General features: G+C 37.0%; 1 protein-coding gene across 2 annotated transcripts in view; it reads left to right on the top strand.

Annotated features, from left to right (window-relative positions):
• LOC106086296 (cartilage oligomeric matrix protein) overlaps nt 1-23,707 on the top strand; it is an 81,084-nt gene that overhangs the window by 20,180 nt on the left and 37,197 nt on the right. For both annotated transcript variants that reach the window (XM_059365104.1, XM_059365106.1), the window contains exons 3-8: nt 10,500-10,847; nt 11,187-11,253; nt 13,745-14,060; nt 14,189-14,318; nt 14,481-14,618; nt 18,372-18,557. In XM_059365104.1, the coding sequence (XP_059221087.1) occupies nt 10,772-10,847; nt 11,187-11,253; nt 13,745-14,060; nt 14,189-14,318; nt 14,481-14,618; nt 18,372-18,557 (913 nt within the window). In that variant the 5' untranslated portion in view covers nt 10,500-10,771. The remainder of the gene's footprint in view (nt 1-10,499; nt 10,848-11,186; nt 11,254-13,744; nt 14,061-14,188; nt 14,319-14,480; nt 14,619-18,371; nt 18,558-23,707) is intronic.

Raw genomic sequence — 23,707 nt, 5'->3', positions numbered from 1 at the left:
ATCAAATAGTTTAAGTGCAAGTAAGGATGCATAGTTAATGATTTCTTTTAATAGAGAAAAGCCACAAAAACATAACCTAACTAGTTTATATTCCTACTTGCCAACCTATTTCCCAGTTAAATCTTCTATTGCAGCTGTATAGATGACTGTATTTTTGCTTGCTTACGAATGATCAACTTGCAGCATTGAAGTATATGTATTAGTGTAGGGTTGATTTATGAAGTAGATAGGAACAGTAGGATTTTTGTTAAAATGAAAACATAATTGTTTATTTTTTAAAGACTACAAACAGTAGAGCAATTGAACAGCAAGTAAGGATGCATAATTAATGATTTCTTCTAACGAAAATGTCGTATTTTGTATAGATAAACCACAAATTCTAACCTATGTTATATTCCTACTGTGCCAACCTACTACATAGTTGAATCTTATATTGCTGCTGTCTAGATGACTGTATTTTTTCTTGCTTACGAAAGTTACACTTGCAGCATTAAAGAATATGTATTAGTATTGGGTTGATTTATAACGTAGATAGGATCAGTAGGATTTTTGTTAAAATTAAAAGATAAGTGGCTATATTTTTTTAAAAATTAAAAACAGTAGAGCAATTGTACAGCAAGTAAGAATGCAGAGTTAATGATTTCTTCTAACAAAAATGTCGTATTTTGTAAACCAATGCCAAAAAAACCTAACCTAAGTCATATTTTTGCTGTACCAACCTACTACCTAGTCGAATCTTATAATGTAGCTGTCTAGATGGCTGTATCTTTGCTCGTTTACGACACATCAACTTGCAGCATTAAAGAATATGTATTATCGGGGGATTGGATTATATAGTAGATAGGGACAGTAGGAATTTTGTTAAAAATTAAAACATAAGTGCTTAAATTTTAAAATAAAAAACAAGCAATCTTAAGGTATGTTAGTATGAATAGTTAATGATCTCTTCTAACGAAAATGTCGCATTTTGTATAGAACTGCCACAAAAACCTAACCCAACTATGTTATATTCCTACTGTGCCAATCTACTACTTTGTCGAATCTTATATTGTAGCTGTCTAGATGACTGTATCGTTGCTTGTTTACGAAACATCAACTTGCAGCATTAAAGAATATGTATTAGCGGCAGTCTTGTGTAGAAAGTAGATAGGGACAATTTCCAAGATAAAAACAATCAAGCAATATAGAACCATGGTAAGGTGTATAGTTAGTGATTTGTGCTAACGAACATGCGATATCAAGTAGATAGGGATAGTAAGAATTTGGTAAAAATATTAAAACATAAGTTCTAATATTTTTAAAATTAAAAACAATTAAGCAATTTAAAATCATGATACCGTGCATAGTTAATGATTTATTGTAACGAAAATGCGGTATTTTGTATAGAACTGTCTATGTTGTATTCCTACTGTACCAGCCTATTTAGTATAAAAATCACTATGTTGTATTCCTACTGTACCAGCCTACTACCCTGAAAACTTTAGTTTACTAGCTAACCTTATGACTTTAAATAGGATTTTTTAATAAACCTTATATTGTTGCATTAACAAATATGTATTGGTGTGGGCTATTTTAGTTAAGTAGGTTGGGACAGTAGGAATTTAGCTCTAAAAATTTGACATAAAAATTGCTTTTCAAAATTCACAAAAGTGAATTAGCAATTTTCAAATACTTTGAAGTTAATTTTAGGATTTAAAATCATCTCTGTAGAGTATATGCCTAACTGCTTTCTATAACGAGATAATAATAATGCGTCAAATAGTTTAAAAGACCATTGCTTAATGGGCCCACCTTCATAAAAATGTTTCTTTTGAGCTTTTGTTTGCTTACTCCTTTTTTCTCTCCGTGTATAAACGATCAATTTTCCATTTGAATGCCAATATGCCAATGCCAAGCATATCTTCATCTGTCTTCTTGCTGTTTGTTGGATGTTTAATGTTGTGTTTGTGTGTTTTTGGGCCATTTTTGGCTTTGGACTTTCGTTGGTTTATCGTAGCAGCTCTAACTTAACACTCCAAACTGACAAAATATTTAAATTCGTAATGATTGAAGAGTCTTGAAGTTTATTGTGGTGGTATGGCCCCAAGTGTGGGCCACAGGAATTCAGTGATTGAAAGACATGGGAGACAAGCGATAGGCCTAGCGCCAAACTAAACACTTCTTTAATGCCAGCGGACATTTAAACAAAAAAAAAAAAAAAACAGAAAACAAGACAGACAAGGGTCCATCGATCATTTATGTCTCTCTGCCCTGCTGATGGAGTTGAGTTGAGGCGTGTGTTTATTTCGAAATGAAATCAAAAACCATTTAAATGGTCAGCCATCAAGCAGGCAGGCATGCAGATCGACAACTGACCTATTCACCATTCTAGGTAGGGTATTATTTATAATTTCATCAGATTTCTTAAAGTGGACCATCTTCATAGCGGCTCTTCTTGTCGGTGGTAGTTTGATGAATGTCAATTGTTGGGCAAATTGCTTTCGATTACTGATGATTGGGTGGCAGCATACAGCATACAGCCTCCGATCTAAAGCTCTTCAATGGGTTTTATTCTAATTGCCGCCCAATTGCTCTTGATATCCAATGTATGAGGCAGCAGTTAGCTCCATATGTAAATGTTCTGGGATTTAACAAGTGATCATTATTTATCTCAAATCAAGCTTACTACCTCCCTGCCGTCAAGCTCCCCTGTTCCCCATAACCACAATTACTTGCGCCTTTTGGAGTTTAGTGTTTATGGTGATGTTAGAAATCTCAACGAAAACCGCGGTATTATCTTAAACGTGGGTGTTTACGGTGCCATGTTTTTCTACATGTCTTTGGGTCTGTCTGTCAATTTCCATCACTATTAATTGGTTGTCGGCTGTTGAAAGCGTGTGGTTTTTTTTTGCTCCAATGGACGATGGACGAGTGGTTTGAAGTCGCTGTTCGCGGTATCTGCCTCCAAGCATCTACATATGGACTACATAGTTGTGATTTAATTTTAACTATGATCAATTTTTTTGTTATACGTTCATAACTTGTACAATTGATCAGAGTATTCAATTACTTTCGAATACTTGGAACAATGTTAATGAAGACCTTAAAGCAACCCCACACTTGCTTCGAAATGCAAATGGACAAATTTGGTTTGTGTATATTGTGAAAACCACAAATTTCATATGGTATCTCAATTTGATTGATAAGATCGACACCTGAATTACTTTGAATTTATGTAAATTGAAAAATAAACATGTTAACCACAATTTGAAAAAAATTATTCTTTAGAAGTTGCTATCAGTAAAGCTACATTGCTATGAGTAAAGCTGTGATTTATCATTGAAGAATTTTGAATCATACAAAGTGTTTATATTTTACAATAGATTACTAGGAAAACAATGAATCCTTCATTGTCTATTAGGCAGATAATATGAAAATTATTTTAAAGAAAAGGGATCTTATCTCTTCTCCGTAGAGAGGAGCAAATGCGAATATTATATCACTAGGCTAGACATAGCAGCCTTAACGTGCTCTCAGAGAAGTGGAATAATTGTATAATTGTGGGCAAGCCGAGAGGGTCCAGCGAATGTCAAAAGACTGTCTTCAGACCAGAAGTCTCAATTTATGAGATCTGCCTGTTCAATAGGAATACGAAAATAGGGCTGTTCGATTCTGCCATGGCTTTGGAAGTATGATGAACCGTAGTATAAGAATATAACAACAGTAATATTGGACAAGCTGTCTTGCCACAAGTAAGGCTATGAGAACCGCAAGGACTAGGGCTTTTGGAACAAATGTTCGTTGGTATGAGGTTAATGACTAACTACAATATATCCTACAATTGTCTAATCTTACTTGCTATTTTACAAATTACTTCCTAACCTATCCACAAGGCATTTTTGAACGTCAGGCTCATAAACATACAGATAAAGTACAAGACATCGAATCCTATCATAAGGTTGAATCTGTTGATACCGTGGTATCACAATGAACTCAAATTTTCTAATTAAGTCCGTTAAAAGACTGCCACTATAATCTAACCTAACCTAGCAGAATGGAATGGAGCAGCGAAAGTTTTGGATCGATTACTTGAGCCAACGATTGAGCTCTTGTGTATGAAATACAATAGATAGCAACGGCATACAGACATAATTCCTCAAAAAAACACACTCCACGTTTCGATGGTACAGTACAATGACAAGGCACTGCCCAATAAGTGGAAAAACCAGCCAAGTCCGTACTTGAGCTATAGTCAGTAGCTGAGCGCTAAGGGAAGGAGAGGTATTGGAAGAAAAAGGAGAGGACAAATGTCTATTCCGCAGGAGGAGAAATAAATGGTGAGACTTTGTCGAGAAGTCCGAAAATTCTACCTGCATCTTTCACATAGCGAAATATGCTCCGATTTGGACCAAATACCAATCAGTACAAGTAGTAGCTATATATAAAAATAAACCGATCCGAACCATATACGACACGAATGTCGAAAAGCCAAAACTAAGTCACTGTGTCAAATTTCAGTGAAATCGGATTATAAATGAGTCTTTTATGGGGCCACGACTTTAAATCGAAATATCGGTCTATATGGCAGCTATATCCAAATCTGGACCTATTTGGACCAAGTTGCAGAAAAATGTCGAAGGGCCTAACACAAATTACTGCCCCAAATTTCGGCGAAATTGGCCAATAAATGCGCCTTTTATGGCCCCAAAACCTTAAATCGAGAGATCGGTCTATATAGCAGCAATATGCAAATCTGGACCGATCTGAGCCAAATTTAAGAAAAATGTCGAAGGGCCCAACACAACTCACTGTCCAAAATTTCCGCGATATCGGATGATAAATGCGCCTTTTATGGCCACAAAACCTTAAATCGAGAGATCGGTCTATATGGCAGCTAAATGCAAATCTTCATCGATCTAGGCCAAATTACAGAAATATGTCGAGGAGCTTAACATAACTCACTGTCCTCAATTTCGGCGACATCGGACAATAAATGCACCTTCTATGGGCCCAAAACCTTAAATCGAGAGATCGGTCTATATGGCAGCAATATGCAAATCTTGATCGATCTGTACCATATTGCAGACATATATTGAAGGGCCTAATAAAACTCACTGTTCCAAATTTCGGCGACATCGGACAATAAATGTTTCCTTTATGGGCCCAAAATCTTAAATCGAGAGATCGGTCTATATGGCAGCTATATCCAAATCTGGACCGTGGCGTAACACAAATAACTGTCCTAAATTTCAGCAAAATCGGATAATAAATGCGACTTTATGGGCCTAAGAACCTAAATCGAAAGATCGGTCTATATGATAGCTATATCCAAATCTGTACCGATTTGAACCAAATTGAAGAAAGATGTCAAAAGGGCCTAACACAACTCACTGTCCAAAATTTCAACAAAATCGGATAATAAATGTGGCTTTTATCTAAGACCCTAAATTGGCGGATCGGTCTATATGGGGGCTATATCAAGATATAGTCCAATATAGCACATCTTTCCCACATGCCCTACACATGCTATCACTTGCCACACCGACTTTACATAAGTGTGCTCGTGATCGATTATACCGCAATGGTTTGCGCTGCTGCCATCCTCAATCAATTCTTCCATCGCCGTAAGTCTCATAGCCGCTGACTATGATCTGAATGTCAATGGGTCGGATATCTAGAATTGTCTCCAGTGACCTAGTGAGCGTGGTCTTCTACGCTCCGCCTATGCCAAGACAACATGTTTTTTGAACCTGTTGTATGGTCCTTATATTGCACTTTTTCACCATAGCAGTCCGCCATACTACTGAGGCGTAAGTAAGTATAGGTCTAATCACGGTCCTGTAGAGCCAGTGGACTATCCTCGGATTCAGGCCCCATTTTGGTCCGTCTACATACGGTACGCACCTGAATGTGACACTTCCAATTCAGTTTCCTGTCCAAGATCACACCTAAGTATTTGACCTTGTCAGCTATCGAAATCGTTTCGTTGAGGAAACGAGGTGCGTCGAATTGACCCACCTTCATCTACCTCGTGAACAGGCATATTTCAGTCTTCCCTGGATTAACATTGAGACCTCTGGGTATAGCCCAGTCATATGTCATATGCAAAACCCTTTCGACCCTTCTGCATAGCTGGATCGAATCCTTACCCCTTAAACGTATTATAACATCGTCTCACTCAAATAATCTTTAAAATATTTGATTCCAAATTTTGTGGAGCACAAAATCATTAGATTTCATGGGTTCATAAAAAACTTTGTTGTAAGCCGAAAGAGTCAAAATTCTTCCCATCTACCATATAAAGGATGATTGATTGATGATAATACCATGCCGTTTACATATCACCAGTTCAAAGCTTATCTTATTGCTAATCCTCAATCAACTTCCTATGTTTTCAACTACAACTGGTTTCGATATGCAAGAACTTTTCTGAAGACATTTTTTTCCCAGCTAATCACAATTTATGAATGCGTTGCAATGCCATTATGGTGATATAACGAAAAGCCCCCACCCTCTTCGGGTTATACACACCAATGAAAAATAAATCGTAAAACAAGCTTAAAGCCATTTGCGTCGTTCACTCCACTCCAGAGCTTAATTAGATTAGATATTATCTTGAGACCTCGGGGAACGAAAAGAACAGACGCCAATACAAAGCCTTGTGGCCATGAAGAAGAACCATGCGAACATGCTCATGCTTTAAATAATGGAAATAATCTTCGATTTTCCTAGAACTTATGAGAATTTATGAGATTTTAATGTAACCTTGATGGCTGGGGGAAGAGATGAAAGACATCATTGACACCTTGTCAGCTTAAGGAAGCAAATATCAACCAAAACCTTTTCCAAAAGTGACCCATACCTTGAATTAATTAAAAATTCCCTGCTGGGGTCAGCTTTTTGCTGTGGGACAGCCCTCAGTTATCATGGCATAATGAAAAGTGTCACCTTATCCATTTTCCATGGTGTCAGTGATCTTCTTAAGCAGATTAAAACTATTAGTTGAAGTAGAGATTGTGGCTGGGAATTAGAAACTCAATAAATTTGATGTGTTTTTTTCGTAAATTATACGCCAAGAAGTTAAGCAGCGAAAACTTAGGAATGTCGGTTGTCTTCTTCTTCGTCATTTAAAGCTAAACTTGAAGTTTTACTTTGGCCAAGTCCATATTCTTGACATTTTTGTTTTTGTCAAGTATTTTTTTCTACTTTCGTGTTTCATGGAGAGCCAGCCCAGTTGTTTGGTGGGACTCCCAATATGGTGAACATGGGGATGAGGTTGCATACATCTATGGCCAGCCTTATGATGACCACTTTAAATGGCCGGTTGTCAACGCAATGCATTGTGTCATATATTGTGGCAGTTATCATTTGGATGAGGCATAGTGGTTTCGAAGACACATGTGGCGACATCAAGACTAACCACAGGTGATGTGGAAGAGCAGGGCAATAAAATCAAGGAAATGTCACAGATAGAATTGAATTCTCTCTTGAACATTTTAAAAGCTATTCGTTTAAAGAACTCCAGTCCCTTGAATTTAAGGTGTGTAGTACCAAAAACAAGCCTAGGCATAGTTTCTTAGATTATTTTAACCCTCAACCGACTCACAAAAAGTGCATTTTTGACTCTTTAATTTGGAAATCTTTATGGCACTACCATTGTTTCCCTTATCTTGTTTTAAAAACAGTTCTAACTACTGTCTCATTACCAATCATCATCTCTAACACTGTTATGGTGGTATTTGTTTATTTTTTGTTGTTGTTGCTTTGCGCCTGCGCATGATTATCATGTTCTCAAGTATGTTGCCTAGTTTTATATGGTCTAGGCTAATTTTGGCATATACCACATTGTTGTTCTGCTCACCAAGGAGCAGCAATAGAATGCAAGCAGGTAATCTAGCAATCTATAGTTGAGAATTGTCCAGTAGTCAACAAGTGAGGTAGTCATCGAGTCATCAGTTTCAGCTGGGGCCAGACAGACTAAACAAAGTTGTTTTGTGACATAGTCAGTCACTGTCAACATCTGTCGCCATCACCACACTACCACCACCATCATCATCGCCACAATCACATTTCAGTTATCAAACACAAATCACAATTATCTGTCTGTCTGTTTATATGGCTCAGGGCACCACGTTGGTATTGTAAGATCAATGGATTGGACAGACAAACAGACAGTCAAACACTTGTTTCGCTTATGAGGTGTAGTGTGATTTATCACAACAATTGTGGCACAATTTTATCAAAACGCGTTTACAAGTGATTTAAGTGTTCCATTGCAATGTGTTAAGAGCGCAAATATTTGCCTCGTTGTTGAACTTCTCGCCTCAGAGTAATGCGCATGCGCACAGCATGGGGTTAGGGTAGGGTTATCAAAAGGGTTGCCATTTTTTGTATATGGGAATAAAAAATAAAATAAAATAAATTAAAATAAAATAAAATAAAATAAAATAAAATAAAATAAAATAAAATAAAATAAAATAAAATAAAATAAAATAAAATAAAATAAAATAAAATAAAATAAAATAAAATAAAATAAATAAAAAAATGAAATAAAATTAAATAGATTGAAATGGAACGAAATGAAATGAAACGGAATGACATGGATTGAACTGAAATGAGATGGAATAGAATGAAATGAAGTGAAATGATATGGAATGGAATGAAATTAAACGAAATGAAATGAAATGAAATAAAATGAAATGGAATGGAATGAAATTGAATGAAATGAAATCGAATGAAATGAAATAGACTGATATGAAATAGACTGAAATGAAATGGAATGGAATGAAATAAAATAAAATAAAATAAAAAAAAATAAAATAAAATAAAATAAAATAAAATAAAATAAAATAAAATAAAATAAAATAAAATAAAATAAAATAAAATAAAATAAAAAAAATAAAATAAAATAAAATAAAATAAAATAAAATACAATAAAAAAAATAAAATAAAATAAAATAAAATAAAATAAAATAAAATAAAATATGATAAAATAAAATAAAATAGAATGAAGTAAAAGGGTGCTAAGTTCGGCCTTAAGAATCTTATATACCATCCACCATAGATCGCATTTGTCGAGTTATTTTACCGATACCTCTTTTTAGGCAAACAAAGGATAAAAGAAAAGAATTGATTTAATATTGGTGCTGCATTAAGTTATGGTCCGATTCGGACCATAATTGAATTGAACGTTTAAAAAAAATCTGCCAATTCGAGTAAGAATTGCTCCCTTTAGGGGCTCAAGAAGTAAAATAGAGGGATCGGTTTATATGGGAGCTGTATCAGGCTATAGACCGACCGGACCATTTTTGACACGTATATTGATGGGAGAAGACAAAATTTCAACCAAATTGAGCCCTCTAAAGGCTCAACAGTCAAGATCCCAAAACGGTTTATGACAGCTATATCAAGTAAGGAACCGATTTAAACCATATTTGTTCACAGTTCTTGGATGTCATAACAAAACACGTCATGTAAAATTTCAGCCTAATCGGATGAGAATTGCGCCCTCTAGTGGCTCAAGAAGTCAAGACCCCAGATTGGTTTATATGGCAGCTACCTCAGGTTATGGACCGACTTGAACCGTACTAAGTACAGTTGTTGGAAACACTAACAGAACACCTCGCACAAAATTTCAAACAAATCGTATAGGAATTGTGCCCTCTAGTCGATGAAGAAATCAAGACCCAAGATCGGTTCATATGACAGCTATATCAAAACATGGACCGATATAGCCCATTTACAATCCCAACCTACATTAATGAGAAGCATTTGTGTAAAATTTCAAGCGGCTAGCTTTACTACTTCGAAAGTAAGCGTGTTTGTGACAGACAGATCCACGGACGGACAGACGGGCGGACATGGCTAGATCAACTTAAAATGTCATGGCGATCAAGAATATTTATACTTTATGGGGTCTTAGACGAATACTTCGTGGAGTTACAAACAGAATGAAGAAATTAGTATACCGCCATCCTATGGTGGAGGTTATAATAAAATGATATGTGAAGTATAATAAAGGAATTTATGAAAAATATTATTGTGTTGCCCAAAAAGTAATTGCGGATTTTTTAAAAGAAAGTAAATGCATTTTTAATAAAACTTAAAATGAACTTTAATCAAATATACTTTTTTTACACTTTTTTTCTAAAGCAAGCTAAAAGTAACAGCTGATAACTGACAGAAGAAAGAATGCAATTACAGAGTCACAAGCTGTGAAAAAATTTGTCAACGCCGACTATATGAAAAATCCGCAATTACTTTTTGGGCAACCCAATAGTATGTTAAATTTATCTTTGGTGATTTTTGCTTTATGGCAACACTGGTTATCTGCGTGAAGTGCTCTTGTAAAGGGAAAACATGTGTAAATAAACGAAGACATTTATTTGTTGTCATTGCTATTTGCTTTTGTTTTATTGGCTAACCCTATATGTTGTTTTAAAAATTCATTAAAAATAAACAAAAACGAAATGTTTATTAAAAGAAAATATTGTTTTTTGTTTTGGTTAAATTTTTTGCAGTTTTCGACCAGATTATATATGGCGGCATTGTTGAATGAACCGTAGCAGCGCAACAAAAACCAAACAAAATCGAAAAAGGAGATACGATTTATTTGCTATTGACAGACGACGTTTAACGCTGTACTGTTGGTACTGTTTTCAAACCGCACCAATTGAAGTGTCTTGAAACAACATCAACATCAATTCCAATAAACCCAACTACCAACGAACGAAACCGCGACCTCAGCAGGCAGGCAACCCGTCAGCTAGCCCTGCAATAACCCACAATCATTATGAATTGGTTAAGTTTAACCGCATTAACGGCGCTGTTGTGCCTTGCCCAAGTGGCGTCACTGTCTTTGGATCCAGGTAAGTTCAAAATGCCTCCTCGCCGCCGAAATACCAACAAAACAAATGAAGAACGGCTCAGCACGACATGAGTACGTGGAAATATTGAACTTATTGTGGCACCCAAGTCACAGATGTGTTTCGGTCGGTCCTTTTTGTCTGTCTGTCTGTCTATCCAGACAAACCAATTGTTTGCTGGTCAATGTGTGAAAATATTGTTGTAGTTATTGTTTAAATTGATTACACCTCAGATAACAATGCCATTTAAATATTTATTTCCTCTATATTATGGCCCCTTTACAAGATTTTATTTTTCTTTTTTTTTTGTCTTTATCTCAACCTTTTCTTGTTCAATTTTAGTGGCCTCCTCTGAACTGGAGCAACATATCAAAAAGGGCGATTGTGTGATATCCATGCGTCACATAAGGTCAGTACCATTACTCTGCCTCTGTATATAATAACTCTATAATTAAGTCTTATTTTGTGATGAGCCAGGCGGTTGGGGGAATTATTGGTTAGACCTTTTTTGGCAAAACATTTTTGTTGAGTCGCCTTTGCTTGTTAACACTTTCGGCTTTTTTAAATTAAACGACGTGGTGGAAGACTATGTAATTGAAGTTAAATAATGTAAGGCATGAATAACATCTTTTAATTTGATAATGGAAGGATGGAACAAACATTAAAAAGTCAAAAAAGGATTTTCCCAGAACATTGTTTTGAGAAAGAGTAGGAATAATAAGGGCTTTAAGGGTAATAAGGGCTTTAAGGTTGTCATCGTTTCGAATCCTGACGAGAACATGAGAACAAATTTCAGCGGTGGTTATCCCTTCGGCTATAAAAAGTAGGTCCTTTGGTCATAAAATCAAAGTCTGATCAAAGTTTTAAGTTCAATAATAAGGGACCTCTTTTTTACAGCCGATGCCGAACGGCGTGTCTCAGGGCGTCACATCTTTCAGAAGAAGTGAGTGATTGATAAAAACCCTGACAAGAGAAAGGTATTTACCTGTGTGGGAGATTTGCCTTTTGATCATCCCTGTCGTCATAAACTCTACAGAAGTCCACATCTCTTAGAGCTTAATGGGAGGTTAGCTAGGATCAGTCTGCAGCCATTCAGTAGCCCACATTAATGCTCCCTACCATGTCCTACGATTTGTCTACAATTTGTCTAGGCATAAGATGTAGCATTTAATTCAATGCATCAGACGGTGTCGTCCTCAGTGCGACTGTGATGCACAAACAAGCCTTTCTTTGGATCCTGTTAAGTATTGAGCAGTAGGTGGACTTTTAAAGCGCCGTCCATCAGACCACAACACCATATGGCATTATAGGTCTGACAACTGCAGTATATACCCAATGCATGACACGTGGTATAAACCCCCCACTTTTGCCAATGGCTCTCTTGCAGGTGACCCATAGCTTGGAAGGAGTTTTAGGTAGTGCCCCGCTCCCAATCAAGGAAGTGCACACGTCCAAATAAATGGGACCAAACTGGTACTCATGTACATGTTACTGTGCGAGGGACATTGGTAGATGCTTTACATATTTGCTTGGGGGATTTTTTGGGGGTTAATTTTTTGTCAAGATACTTGGTCTTCTTCTTCAAATATCTTTAACATGAGTCCCGGGGTCGGTCTATATGTCGGTTTGAGGTCGTTTGGGGGTGGGGAGTTCTCCAAGATCTCTAAATCCTAACTTTATTCACAAGATTCCAGCTATTGGTTAAATATGCCCATCTCTTAGATTTGATTTTTTAGAAATTGGGGTAAGGGGGAGGGTTAGCTCCCCTTCCCATATTTAAATATAAAAGAAGTAAAAGCGTGCAAAGTTCGGCCGAATCTTGGGAATCCACCACTATGGACTCTGCTAAAATTTTATACAAAGTTTGATACGAAAATTGCGGCTTTTAGGGGTTAAAGATGTCAAACCGGGAGATCGGTTTATATGGGAGCTACATCAGATTATACGCCGATTTAGACCATACTTGGCACAGTTGTTGGAAGTAGTAACAAAAATCTACATGTTCAATTTCAACCAAGTCGGACAAAAATTGTGGCTTCCAGGGGCTCAAGAAGTCAAATCGGGAGATAATTTTATATAGGAGCTATATCAGGTTATAGAACGAATTTAACCGTAACAAAACTCTTTCAGCCAAATCGGACAAAAATCGCGGCTTATAAGGGCTCAAGAAGTCAAATCGGGAGATCGGTTTATATGGGAGCTATATCAGGTTATAGGCCGATTTGAATAGTACTCGAAAAGTTGTTGCAAATCATAACAGAACACTACATACCAAATTTCAGCCCAATCGGACAAAAATTGTGGTTTCTGGGGGCTCAAGAAGTCAAATCGGGAGATTATTTTATATGGGAGCTATATCAGGTTATAGACCAATTTAGATCGTACTTGGCACCGTTGTTGGAAGTCACAACCGAAAACCGCATGCAAAATGTCAGCCAAAACGGTTTCCAGGAGCCCAAGAAGTCAAATCGTATCTGTGCAAAATTTTAAGCGGCCGACGGACATGGCTATTTCGAATCAGAACATCGAGACGATCAAGAATATATATACTTTATGGTGTCTTAGACGAATATTTCCAGGTGTTACAAACGGAACGACTAAATTAATATACCCTCATCCTATGGTTGTGGGTATAAAAACCCTGATTTCGCCAGGCAGGTAATACAAAATCGGGCAAATAATACAAAGTCAAATAAAAATTTTATGAAAAATTGGTTCAGCCTATGCGCTCACACTCAAACAAACATATATACATACAAACAAACAACTTAATTTTTTATTTTGTATATTAGAAGATTTTTTGGTGAACTCTTGGTATTTTAGCTATCTTCAACTATTAGGCCTTTACTATGTAAACACCTATTATCCTCACAAAATTTACGAAATATTCATCTTCTTAGGCCTCGACGTAAACTACACATATCCATAGAAGCCCTTTTCATGATCGATTTTCCCACGCTGAAGCATAAAATGTCCTTTTTCCTGGATCGCAAGCAGCAACGTGTTACATTGGACATAAGCGCTGGTGGTGAAATCGAATCTTTACACTTCGACATACCACAGATCAATGAGACGAGTACCATACGATCATTGGCCTTGCATTTCCATAAGAATCGCATATCACTATTAGTGGACTGCAAAGAAACCTCCTCGCATGAAATCGAAATGAATCTAACGAAGCTATATACGCAAATGGATGATCCTGTGGTGAAATTGGTGAGTTTTGAATGAGAACTCTCTATCTCTCTCTCTGTCTCTTTAATTCCCAAATGAGAGAGAGTGACGTACATCGATTTTGAGAGAGCTAAGACACTAATTATGTCCTTTTGTAAATTTCTTTTCAGTTCCGCGAGCGTAAATATCCTTTACATTTTGATGGCAATGTAGATGGTGCCTTGCAGAGAGCCAATTGCCAAAAGGGCCTAAGTAGACGAGGCAATAGGCGTATGCTGAAAAATAAAATTTCCGAAAGAGGTAAGAGAATAAGTAAAGAATTAGGAACCTTCTTTTTAGTTTCCTTCAATCAGCAATTTTTGTACGTCATCTTATGTCCTTGATTTAACTTTTTTTTGTCGATTTTTATTAAACTCTCTTTTTTTCTTTTTTTCTTGTTTTTTTTTTTTTGTTTCTTTATAGAGAAAAACAAGAAACGCGATGTGCGCAATTGGTACAACCAAGAACCTGGCACCAGTTCTGAACATTATCGCCAGCAGGAGATTCCTTTGGACCTTGATCGTCGTGGTGACATTCCCATATTGAGTGGCGATTGTGAAGGTATGTATAGAAAAAGTGTCCCCCTCTTCCTAATGAAGAAAATTAAAGCAAAAAAAAAAAAAAGCCAAAAGAAGTTAAACCCTAATCAAGTAGAGATTGAAAACTTGGTGACATATGTGCGGGTAAAAGCCAGAGTCATAAAACGTACAAAAAACTGCATAAAAATGGGGAGTGTAGCATTTTGATGAAGCGTTCGTTGTTAAAACAACAACAACAACCGCTACGACAACTTGCAATGGCACCCAGCCAAGTTATACACATATGGCCATATCTGTATGTGCCTCAGTGAGTGTTTGATATGCTGGAATGGCTTAAATGGAAATGAATCAGCTTAAAACGTACTTAAAGATTAGCTTGGCAATCAACAAAAAAATCATCTCAAGCACAGCATCGTAATCGTCATCGCGTCCACACTCACATTCAAGTCCATAACCACTACAACGCCAGCAACATCACTGCCACCACCATCATCACAATGCAATAATCAGCAATAACGAGCTTTATACCAACCCAAAACACAGCTAGAGCCATAGCTACTTATCCCATGTGATGATTTTTTTTTATTTTTGGTAAATGTACAGTAGAGTGGGTCGACAGTGTTAAAGGAATGTTCAGTGACTTAAACACATGTATAAATATCATTTTTGGGTATTTTCTTCGAAGGAGTAAAGCTAGGCGCTTGAAATTTTGCACAAATACTTTTTATTAGTGTAGGTCGGTTAGGATTGTAAATGGGCCAAATAGGTCCGTGTTTTGATATAGCTGCCACATAAACCGATTTCGAGACATGACTTCTTGAGCCTCTAGAGGGCGCAATTCTCGTCCGATTTCACTGAAATCTTGCACGTAGTGTTTTGGTATTACTTCCAATAAATGTGCTAAGTATGGTTTAAATCGGTTCATAACCTGGTGCAGGTGCCATACAAACCGATTTTTGAATCTTGACTCTTGAGCCGCTAGAGGGAGCAATTCTCATCAGATTTGGCTGAAATTTTTGTGGGGTGTTTTGTTATGACTTCCAACAACTGTGCTTAGTATGGCGCAATCTGGTATGAAACCTGGTATAGCTGCCACATAAACCAATCTGGGATCTTGACTTCTTGAGCCACTGGAGAGCAATTCTCATCAGATTTGGCTGAAATTTAGCATGGGGTGTTTTGTTACGACTTCCAACAACTGTGCTCAATCTGGTACCTAACTTGATATAGATGCCATATAAACCGATCTGGGATCTTGAATTCTTGAGCCTCTAGAGGGCGCAATTATAATCAGATTTAGCTGAAATTTTATATGAGGTGTTTTGTTATGACTTCCAACAACTGTGCCTAGTATGGCAGAATCTGATACATAACCTGATATAGATGCCATATAAACCGATCTTGGATCTTGACTTCTTGAGCCTCTAGAGGGCGCAATTCCCAAAAGATTTGGATGAAATTGTGTACAACGACTTCTCCCATGACCCTCAATATGCGTGTTTAATATAGTCTGAATCGATCTGTAGCTTAATACTGCTCCCATATGAACCGTTCTCCCGATTTTGCTCCTTGTGCCCCACAAGGCGCAATTCTTATCCAATTGCCCTCTGATTCAAATTTCCCTTTGTCAACGAGACACCAGTACAACTAGCCACTGCTAAAACTTTCAATATTCGTCCAGGCCGAATTTATGGGGCTTACTTAACGCATTCGACCGGACATGGCTAGATCGACTCAGATTAGTATACCACTAATACCCCACATATGCAGAATGGTCAATGGTAAAAATAGGGTACATATTTTTTTTGATGTTCGAATAGTGCATGGGGGTGGGGAGGGGGTTTGTGATGTTACTTTCCCCCAAAAACCCGACAAATGGAAATATAGACCAATAATGACAAAATGGGACTTAAATTAAAAATTATTTGAGAATGCGAGCGAATTGGATATCATATTATTGGGCTTAGTGTTTGGGTGCCGTTTCACCCCCATATAGAGGCCTTATTTACTAACTATAGAAAAGGATGATTTTTTAGCCATTATCTTTTTGGCAACACTGGTTTAAACAGCTCACACACGTTTCGTGTTCTGTTTCATTGTCAAACATCTTCAGTTTGGTCGATAATTTAACCATGAATCGTCCTACAAACAAACAACGCTTGCAAATTATTGAATTTTATTATCAAAATGCGTGCTATGTTAAGAAAGTTCTTTGCTCGCTTTTTTCACTCAATGGGTACGTAAATAAGCAGAATTGTTGATTTTAGAGTGAAAATCAGGCAGAAGCATTGAAAGAGCTACCAATGCATCCAGAAAAAGTCACAGTTTGGTGCGGTTTAGGGGCTGGTGGCATCATTGGACCGTACTTCCTTAAAGATGATGCGAATCGTAAAGTAACTGGGAATTGTGAGCGCTACCGTAAGATGATATCCAATTTTCCTTTGCCCAAAATACAAGAGCTTGACTTGACATGACATGTGGTTTCAACAAGACGATGCCACATGCCACACAACACGCGTAACAATGAACTTATTGAGAGGCGAGTTCGGTGAACATTTTATTTCACGCTCGGGACCGGTCATTCGGCCGCCTAGATCGTGCGATTTAACGCTTTTAGACTATTTTTTGTGAGTCTATGTTAAAGCTCATGTGTGTACTGACAAGCTCGCTTCAATTGACGCAATTGATTAATATTTTCGAATAGTAAACAATCGAAGAGCAAACCAAAACGCGTCTAACCTTTTCACCTGTCAAAAACATACCGACAATCCCAAATGGCTGATATTATCAACATATATATTAGACATGTGTACCAACAAAACAAAAAAAGAAAGCGAAAATCAAACATACGTAACTCACGAAATTTGAAAATAACGCTTATTTCATAATCAGACCTCGTATGTTTAGGTCCTATGTAAGTTTTTTTTTTGTAGTTTTATTTATTTTTTTGAGTTAATTTTTCTTGTACAGCAATTCTTGCGATCCACCCTATGTGTATAATATGTATGACATTGTTTATAAAACATGGCCTTAATCTTGTCACATTGTCTTACATTCATATACTCTAACTCATACTCTACATCTCCTTCACACACACACTTATGTCTATCGATTCAACAATGCCTTACAAATGAGGAGTTACTTACCACTTTGCTCTACACCTCTCTCCTCCTATGGGTTGTGTTGTTGTATCAAAAAAAAAAAACTCAGTTAAATGACATCTCTCCGGGGTATCAAAATCATCATAGTAGAAACACACAAACAATTCTGAGTGCAGGCAGTAGCATTTGATTGTGAGAGTGATAGGCAGAGGAAATTGCTGTTGACTTTGGCTACTTCGACTACTACTGCTAGCTGCAACAACAATAACAACAAGTCTTTACTATTTACCGGCAATGTGAATAGATAGATAATTCCTCTTCATTTGTTTGCTGTTTGCCCTATCTATGACGTATTCAACCTACTCTACTTACATAGTAGGTACCGCATTGTGTTCATTGCCACCGTATGATAAGGGGCCTTGCCACACTACAATGCTTGGCAGGGGGATTCAATTCTTTACGAGTATAATGGCGTTTTTCAGCACAAAAAGCCGCCTCTTTGCAAACTATTTAAATCTGCTCTTTGGTTTGGGTTTGAAGCTTTATGTCACATCCTCCCTGTGTTTTTTTTGTCTCTATAGATTTCGGGTATCTCTTGATGTTCATGTATGTGTTTACCTGTGTCTTATATAATTTATTGTTATCATTGTCATTTCTGTTGTTGTTTGTTACAGACGCCCTCGCAAAATCACTGAGCGATTTAATGGCTTTGGTAAAATTGCTACGCGAAGATGTCGCCCACCAGCGCCAAGAAATTGCCTATCTGCGCATGCTCCTTGAGAATTGTGCCGGTTGCAAGGAGCCAAAAGGTGACAACAACATTGAGCCCACATGCCGCACCTCAAGTCCTTGCTATCCAGGTGAGTAATAGACAATAAACACTGAAAGAAAAAAAAAATATAGTTTAACTTCTTAAAAGTAAATTATTACTATATCAAAGAAAAGAAGAACTTATTATAGGGAAATACATAAAATATATTGGAAAGTGGGCTTTTAAATCCATAAGTTTTCTGAAAAGAAAAATTACACTAAACAAATTTGTTGTAAATTAAAAGAAAACACTAGGAAGTTTTTAAAAAGAGGTACAAATTGAGGACTAGTCTTCGCCCCGAATGAAGATACCGAATTCGTGCCATTCTAGCCTATGACGCTGAACGCGTTCGAATATCCCCTCTTAATGTTGGCCATATTTGCGAGGTACAATGCCAGACATGGTAATTTAAAAAAATTTCCCCAAAGAGGTGTCGCACTGCGGGAAGCCGATCGGACTCGGCTATAAAAAAAGGTCCCTTATCATTGAGTTTAAAATTGAATCGGAAAGCACTCATTGATGTGTGAAAATGTGCCCCTTTTCGGTTCCTGGTGGTAATGTTCTTCCTTAGGGTAATGTTCTCATAAGGGAAGGGAGGCAGTTCAGTTATTTCGACTCAAATATGGATATCAAATTCGTTCTGTACTTCCAAAATCCCTTTAATTTGAGCCCGATATTGCCATGGTCGGTAAATATGAACCGTTTGGAGGGTGTTTTGGGGCTGGGGCGGCCACCGGCACTTTGCACTAAATATAGATATCGAATTCCTTCTTTATGATGTTCAGTTTAGGGTTTGCTTTAGGGCGTACCCCAAAACACTTGGCTCCAAAATTGGATATCAAATTCGTATTCTACTCTCAAATAACTTTCAAATATTGTCATAATGGGTTAAATAACTCATTTGACGTATCTTTAGGAGGAAAAGCACCATCTAGACCTGAACGCAAATTGTAATGTCATATTCGTAATCTACTCCCTAATACCTTTAATTAAAGTCCCATATAGCCATGGTCGGCTAATATGCCCATTTGGGGGATATTTGGTGGTCGGCGACGTCCTATTAATGTTTTATGCCATATGTGTAATCTAGGGCCAATACTTTTCCGTCCCCCTTCCGATACAGAAAAATCATATAGCCTATGTTTCCTTCCAGACCAACCTACACAATATGCGAAAATTACGAGAAAATCGGTTCTGCTGTGTTTCAGTCTATACGGAACAAATGAACCGAGTACCATACATCCGTGACTGGCTAATGTGAGCATTTTTGGCGTTTTTGTGGGGGTGGGGGTGAGCCCCTATACTCCGAATACCTTTTATTTGAGACCCATATTGTCATGATAGTCAAATTAATCTATTTTAAGGGGTTTTAGGGCTGCGGCGGCCCCCCCAGATACTTGGACCCAACTTTTATTACGAAATTCGTACTCTACTCTTGAATACCTTTCATATGGGATAGAGTACTAAATTTTTTGATATCTGAAGGGGGGTGGACCCTTCCCCTTGCCTTAATTTTCAGAAACGCCAGATCTCGGAGATGGGTGGTGCGATTTAAACGAAATTGTGTGTGATCTCATATAGTATAGGGGCCGCCCAACCCTAAAACCTACCAAACATATATTTACACCAATCACGACAATATATACACGAATCCAATATATATGTTTTTAAGGCCAACTCACTGAGTGGCCGCCCATCCCCCAAAACACCCCCCAAGCCGGTCATGTTTACCGACTATGGAAATATGGGGCCCAAATTAAAGGTATTTGGGAGTAGACCACGTATCTGATATCAACATAAGGGACCAACTGTCTAGGGGACGTTCCACCACCATAACAACCCCCAAATAGGACGTATTTGCTCACCAAAACAATTTGGGTCTTAAAGAGAGTGGAACTAAATATTTATAGTTTTTAGGGCCTATACCCCAAACCGGATATATTTGCTGAATTTTGCAATAAGGAGTTTAAATGAGATTACAAAACGAATTTGATATTTGATTTGAGGCCAATGGCAATATGGGGTTCAAATAAATGATATATAGATATATGAGAATAGAGCACGTTGCTGATATATTTTCCGGGCTTAGTTTTTGGGGGACCACCCTAATCCCCAAAACACCCCTAAATCGGGCATATCGGGCCACTTTCAGGACCAATTTTCTGGGGTCTACCCCTTTCCCAAAATACCCCACAAATAGCAATTTTTACTGACCATCGCAATATGGGGCTCAAATAAAGGTATTTGGAAGTAGAATACGTATTTGATATCCAAATGTAGGACCATGTATTTAGGGCATCACCCCTTCCACAAAACACCCCCCAAAGGGTAAAAATTTTTCGACAATGCCAATATGTGGCTAAAATGAAAGGTATTTGAGATTAGAAACAAATTTGATAACCTATTTTGGGGCCATTTGTTTGGGGGACGCCTCATCGTGTAAACTCCCCTAAACCAATGGCAATATGGGTTTTAAATAAATGGTATTTGAAAGAAGAGCACGATGGTAATATTTTTCCATGGACCAAGTGTCTGGGGGACCACCTCACCCCCGAAAACACCCCTAAATCAGACATCATGAGAATATTGGGCTGAAATAAAGTATTTTAAGAATGGACTACACCTTTTATCCAAACTTTAATTCGTATACCAATAAAGATATGGGATTCAGACTGTTAGTCAAGACATATACTAATTTCATAGCATGGTATTTCATTAAAAGCTCTTTAATTGTCGAAAATAAATATTCCAAGGAAACTTTTGTTCCATATAAAGTAAAGAAGGCGCAGCGGAGTGGGCCCGGGTCAGCCAGTTTTATATATAAGATAACACTGCGAAAAATTTTCGTGGAAATTTTATGCTTTAATCGATTTATTGAAGGGGTCGTTGAAGTCCCGTTTTCAAAGAAAGTGCTTAAAACTCTATTTAAATGGGATTGTAGCAGATTAATATATTGTACAAAAATATTCGATTCTCCTCATCATTTTCTTCATGTAAAAAAAAGGAAAATGCTTGAATATTCTTTAATAAAATACTTAAAACTTGTGCAAAATTCAACCTAAATTTAGCACAGTGCTATCCGTGAATATGGTCATCTCAACATATATCATAACTACTGGATACTACATACAATACATAACACCAAATTTCAATTCCAATTAGTCCTATTATGAACTATGACGGCCACTTGTGTGTGGGGGTGTTAGGACTACTCTCTGCAGCCAGCCTCCAGTGAATCTATGGCCAACCAACATCAATTGCACAATATTGTCCCCAATTTTCTGTTAATATTTTTTATTTTTTCCAAAATTTATATCCATAACGTCCACCTTTGACGTTTGGCTTGTTGGAAACCAAAGAAATTTTATTGGTAACTTAAAAGATACATTATTATTGGCTGGTTAGTGAGTGACATACATTTGCATGTTTTTGGGGTGTGTGTGCTTCTTTTGTGATAAGTTGGGAAATAGTGTTTTTTCTAGGTTTCAGTTTTTTTCTATTGGGGAAAAATATTAAGTTTTATGCTCTAAGTTTCATTGTTGTTGCTAGTTGTTGTAGTTTTTGTGGGGGGGAGTGGGCAAGAATTGCTGGAGACAATGGGCATATGGTGATGATTTATGCAGAGCTTAGGCATGTGTGGGGATCATGGTCTATAATTAAAAGAAGATTTATGATCAGACATTCCCAAATAGTTCATTATCATCGATTATCAACAAATCTCCATCATCATGGTATAAGATAAACCACTCTAAGAACAGTTATAAAAAAAACACAGATTTGGTCTTGGTCTAAAACCATATCCCCTCCAGAGATCAAAAGAAGTTAGACTATCAATAGAGTGGGGAAAAATAATTCAAATGATCACGAATTTCAAATAAAATCAATTCAAATTTAAAACAATTTATGTTCGAGCGGATTTAAACGTGAATATTTAATTGACAGATATTAATGATAATGCTTAACATGTCTTATGGTCATAAAGTGGATTAAATTATAGTGTAAAGGTCAAGGAAGTGTTATATAAAAAATGAGATAAGTTCATTTAAAGGTTAGGGGGGCTAAGAAGGAGATAAATTCTTTTTTATGGTTCATAAAGGTTAAAATGCTTCTTAAAAAATGAAGTAAAAGAACACGCAAAACGATTAACGGCTTCCGAATTTTAGAAAATATCTTAATAGAATGAGGGGTTAAGTTTTGCAATTGATGAAGAACATATGTGGAGAGGACGGTACAGGAAGTATAGGACAGAAGGAAGGAAAAATTTGTTCTTGGAGAAAATTTATTCATTATTTAAGAGAATATGTCATTGAACTTTAGTTTATAGAGAAATTTTTATGAAAACTTCAAAAACATTGTATTGAAATTTCATAAAATTTTGTCCTTATAAAAAACTATTTGAACCGGGTCCGCTCCGCTGCATCTTCTTTTACTTTATATGGAACAAATTTATCCTTTAAGTATTTATTTTTGACAATTAAAGAGCTTTTAATGAAGTATATCACTCGACTAATAGTATAACAATATAAATGCCTCTATCTTAATCCCATATGATCTTTATTGGTCTATGAATTCGCTCGGAGGATCATTTAAGTTTGGATGTCAGCCACATATTGCCATGATCGGTAAATTTTTACCCTTTGGGGGATTTTGGGGAAAGAGCGGTGCCCCAAACACATGGTAGCACATTTGGATATTCATATTCTACTTCTAAATACCTTTATTTAAACCCCATATTGCGAAGCTCAGTAAGTAATTTCTGTTTGTGGGGTGTTTTGGGAAAGGGAAGATCCCCAGAAAATTGGTCGCGAAAGTGGGTATAAATTTTATGCTCTACTCCCCAACAACTTTCATTTGAGCCTCACATTAACATGGTCGATAAATATGCCTCATTTAGGGTTGTTTTGGGGAGTGTGGTGGTCCCCCAAGCACTTAGCCCTAAAAATATATCAGCTTCGTGCTCTACTCCTTTTGAGACGCAAATTTTCATGGTGAGCAAATTCGTATTATTTGGGGGTTGTTATGGGGGTGGGACGTCCCCTATGCATTTGGTCCCAAATGTTGATATCAGATTCGTACTCTACTTCCAAATACCTTTCATTTGAGCCCCATATTCCCATAGTCCGTTTGGGGGATGTTTTGGCGGAGGCGCGTTCACTCAGTGACTTGGCCCTGAAAATTTATATTAGATTCGTGTTCTAC

This window comes from Stomoxys calcitrans, chromosome 3 (assembly GCF_963082655.1).
Source record: "Stomoxys calcitrans chromosome 3, idStoCalc2.1, whole genome shotgun sequence".
Lineage (NCBI taxonomy): Eukaryota > Metazoa > Arthropoda > Insecta > Diptera > Muscidae > Stomoxys > Stomoxys calcitrans.
Note: the sequence above shows the minus strand (reverse complement) of the source record. Positions and strands in the feature narration are given on the sequence as shown.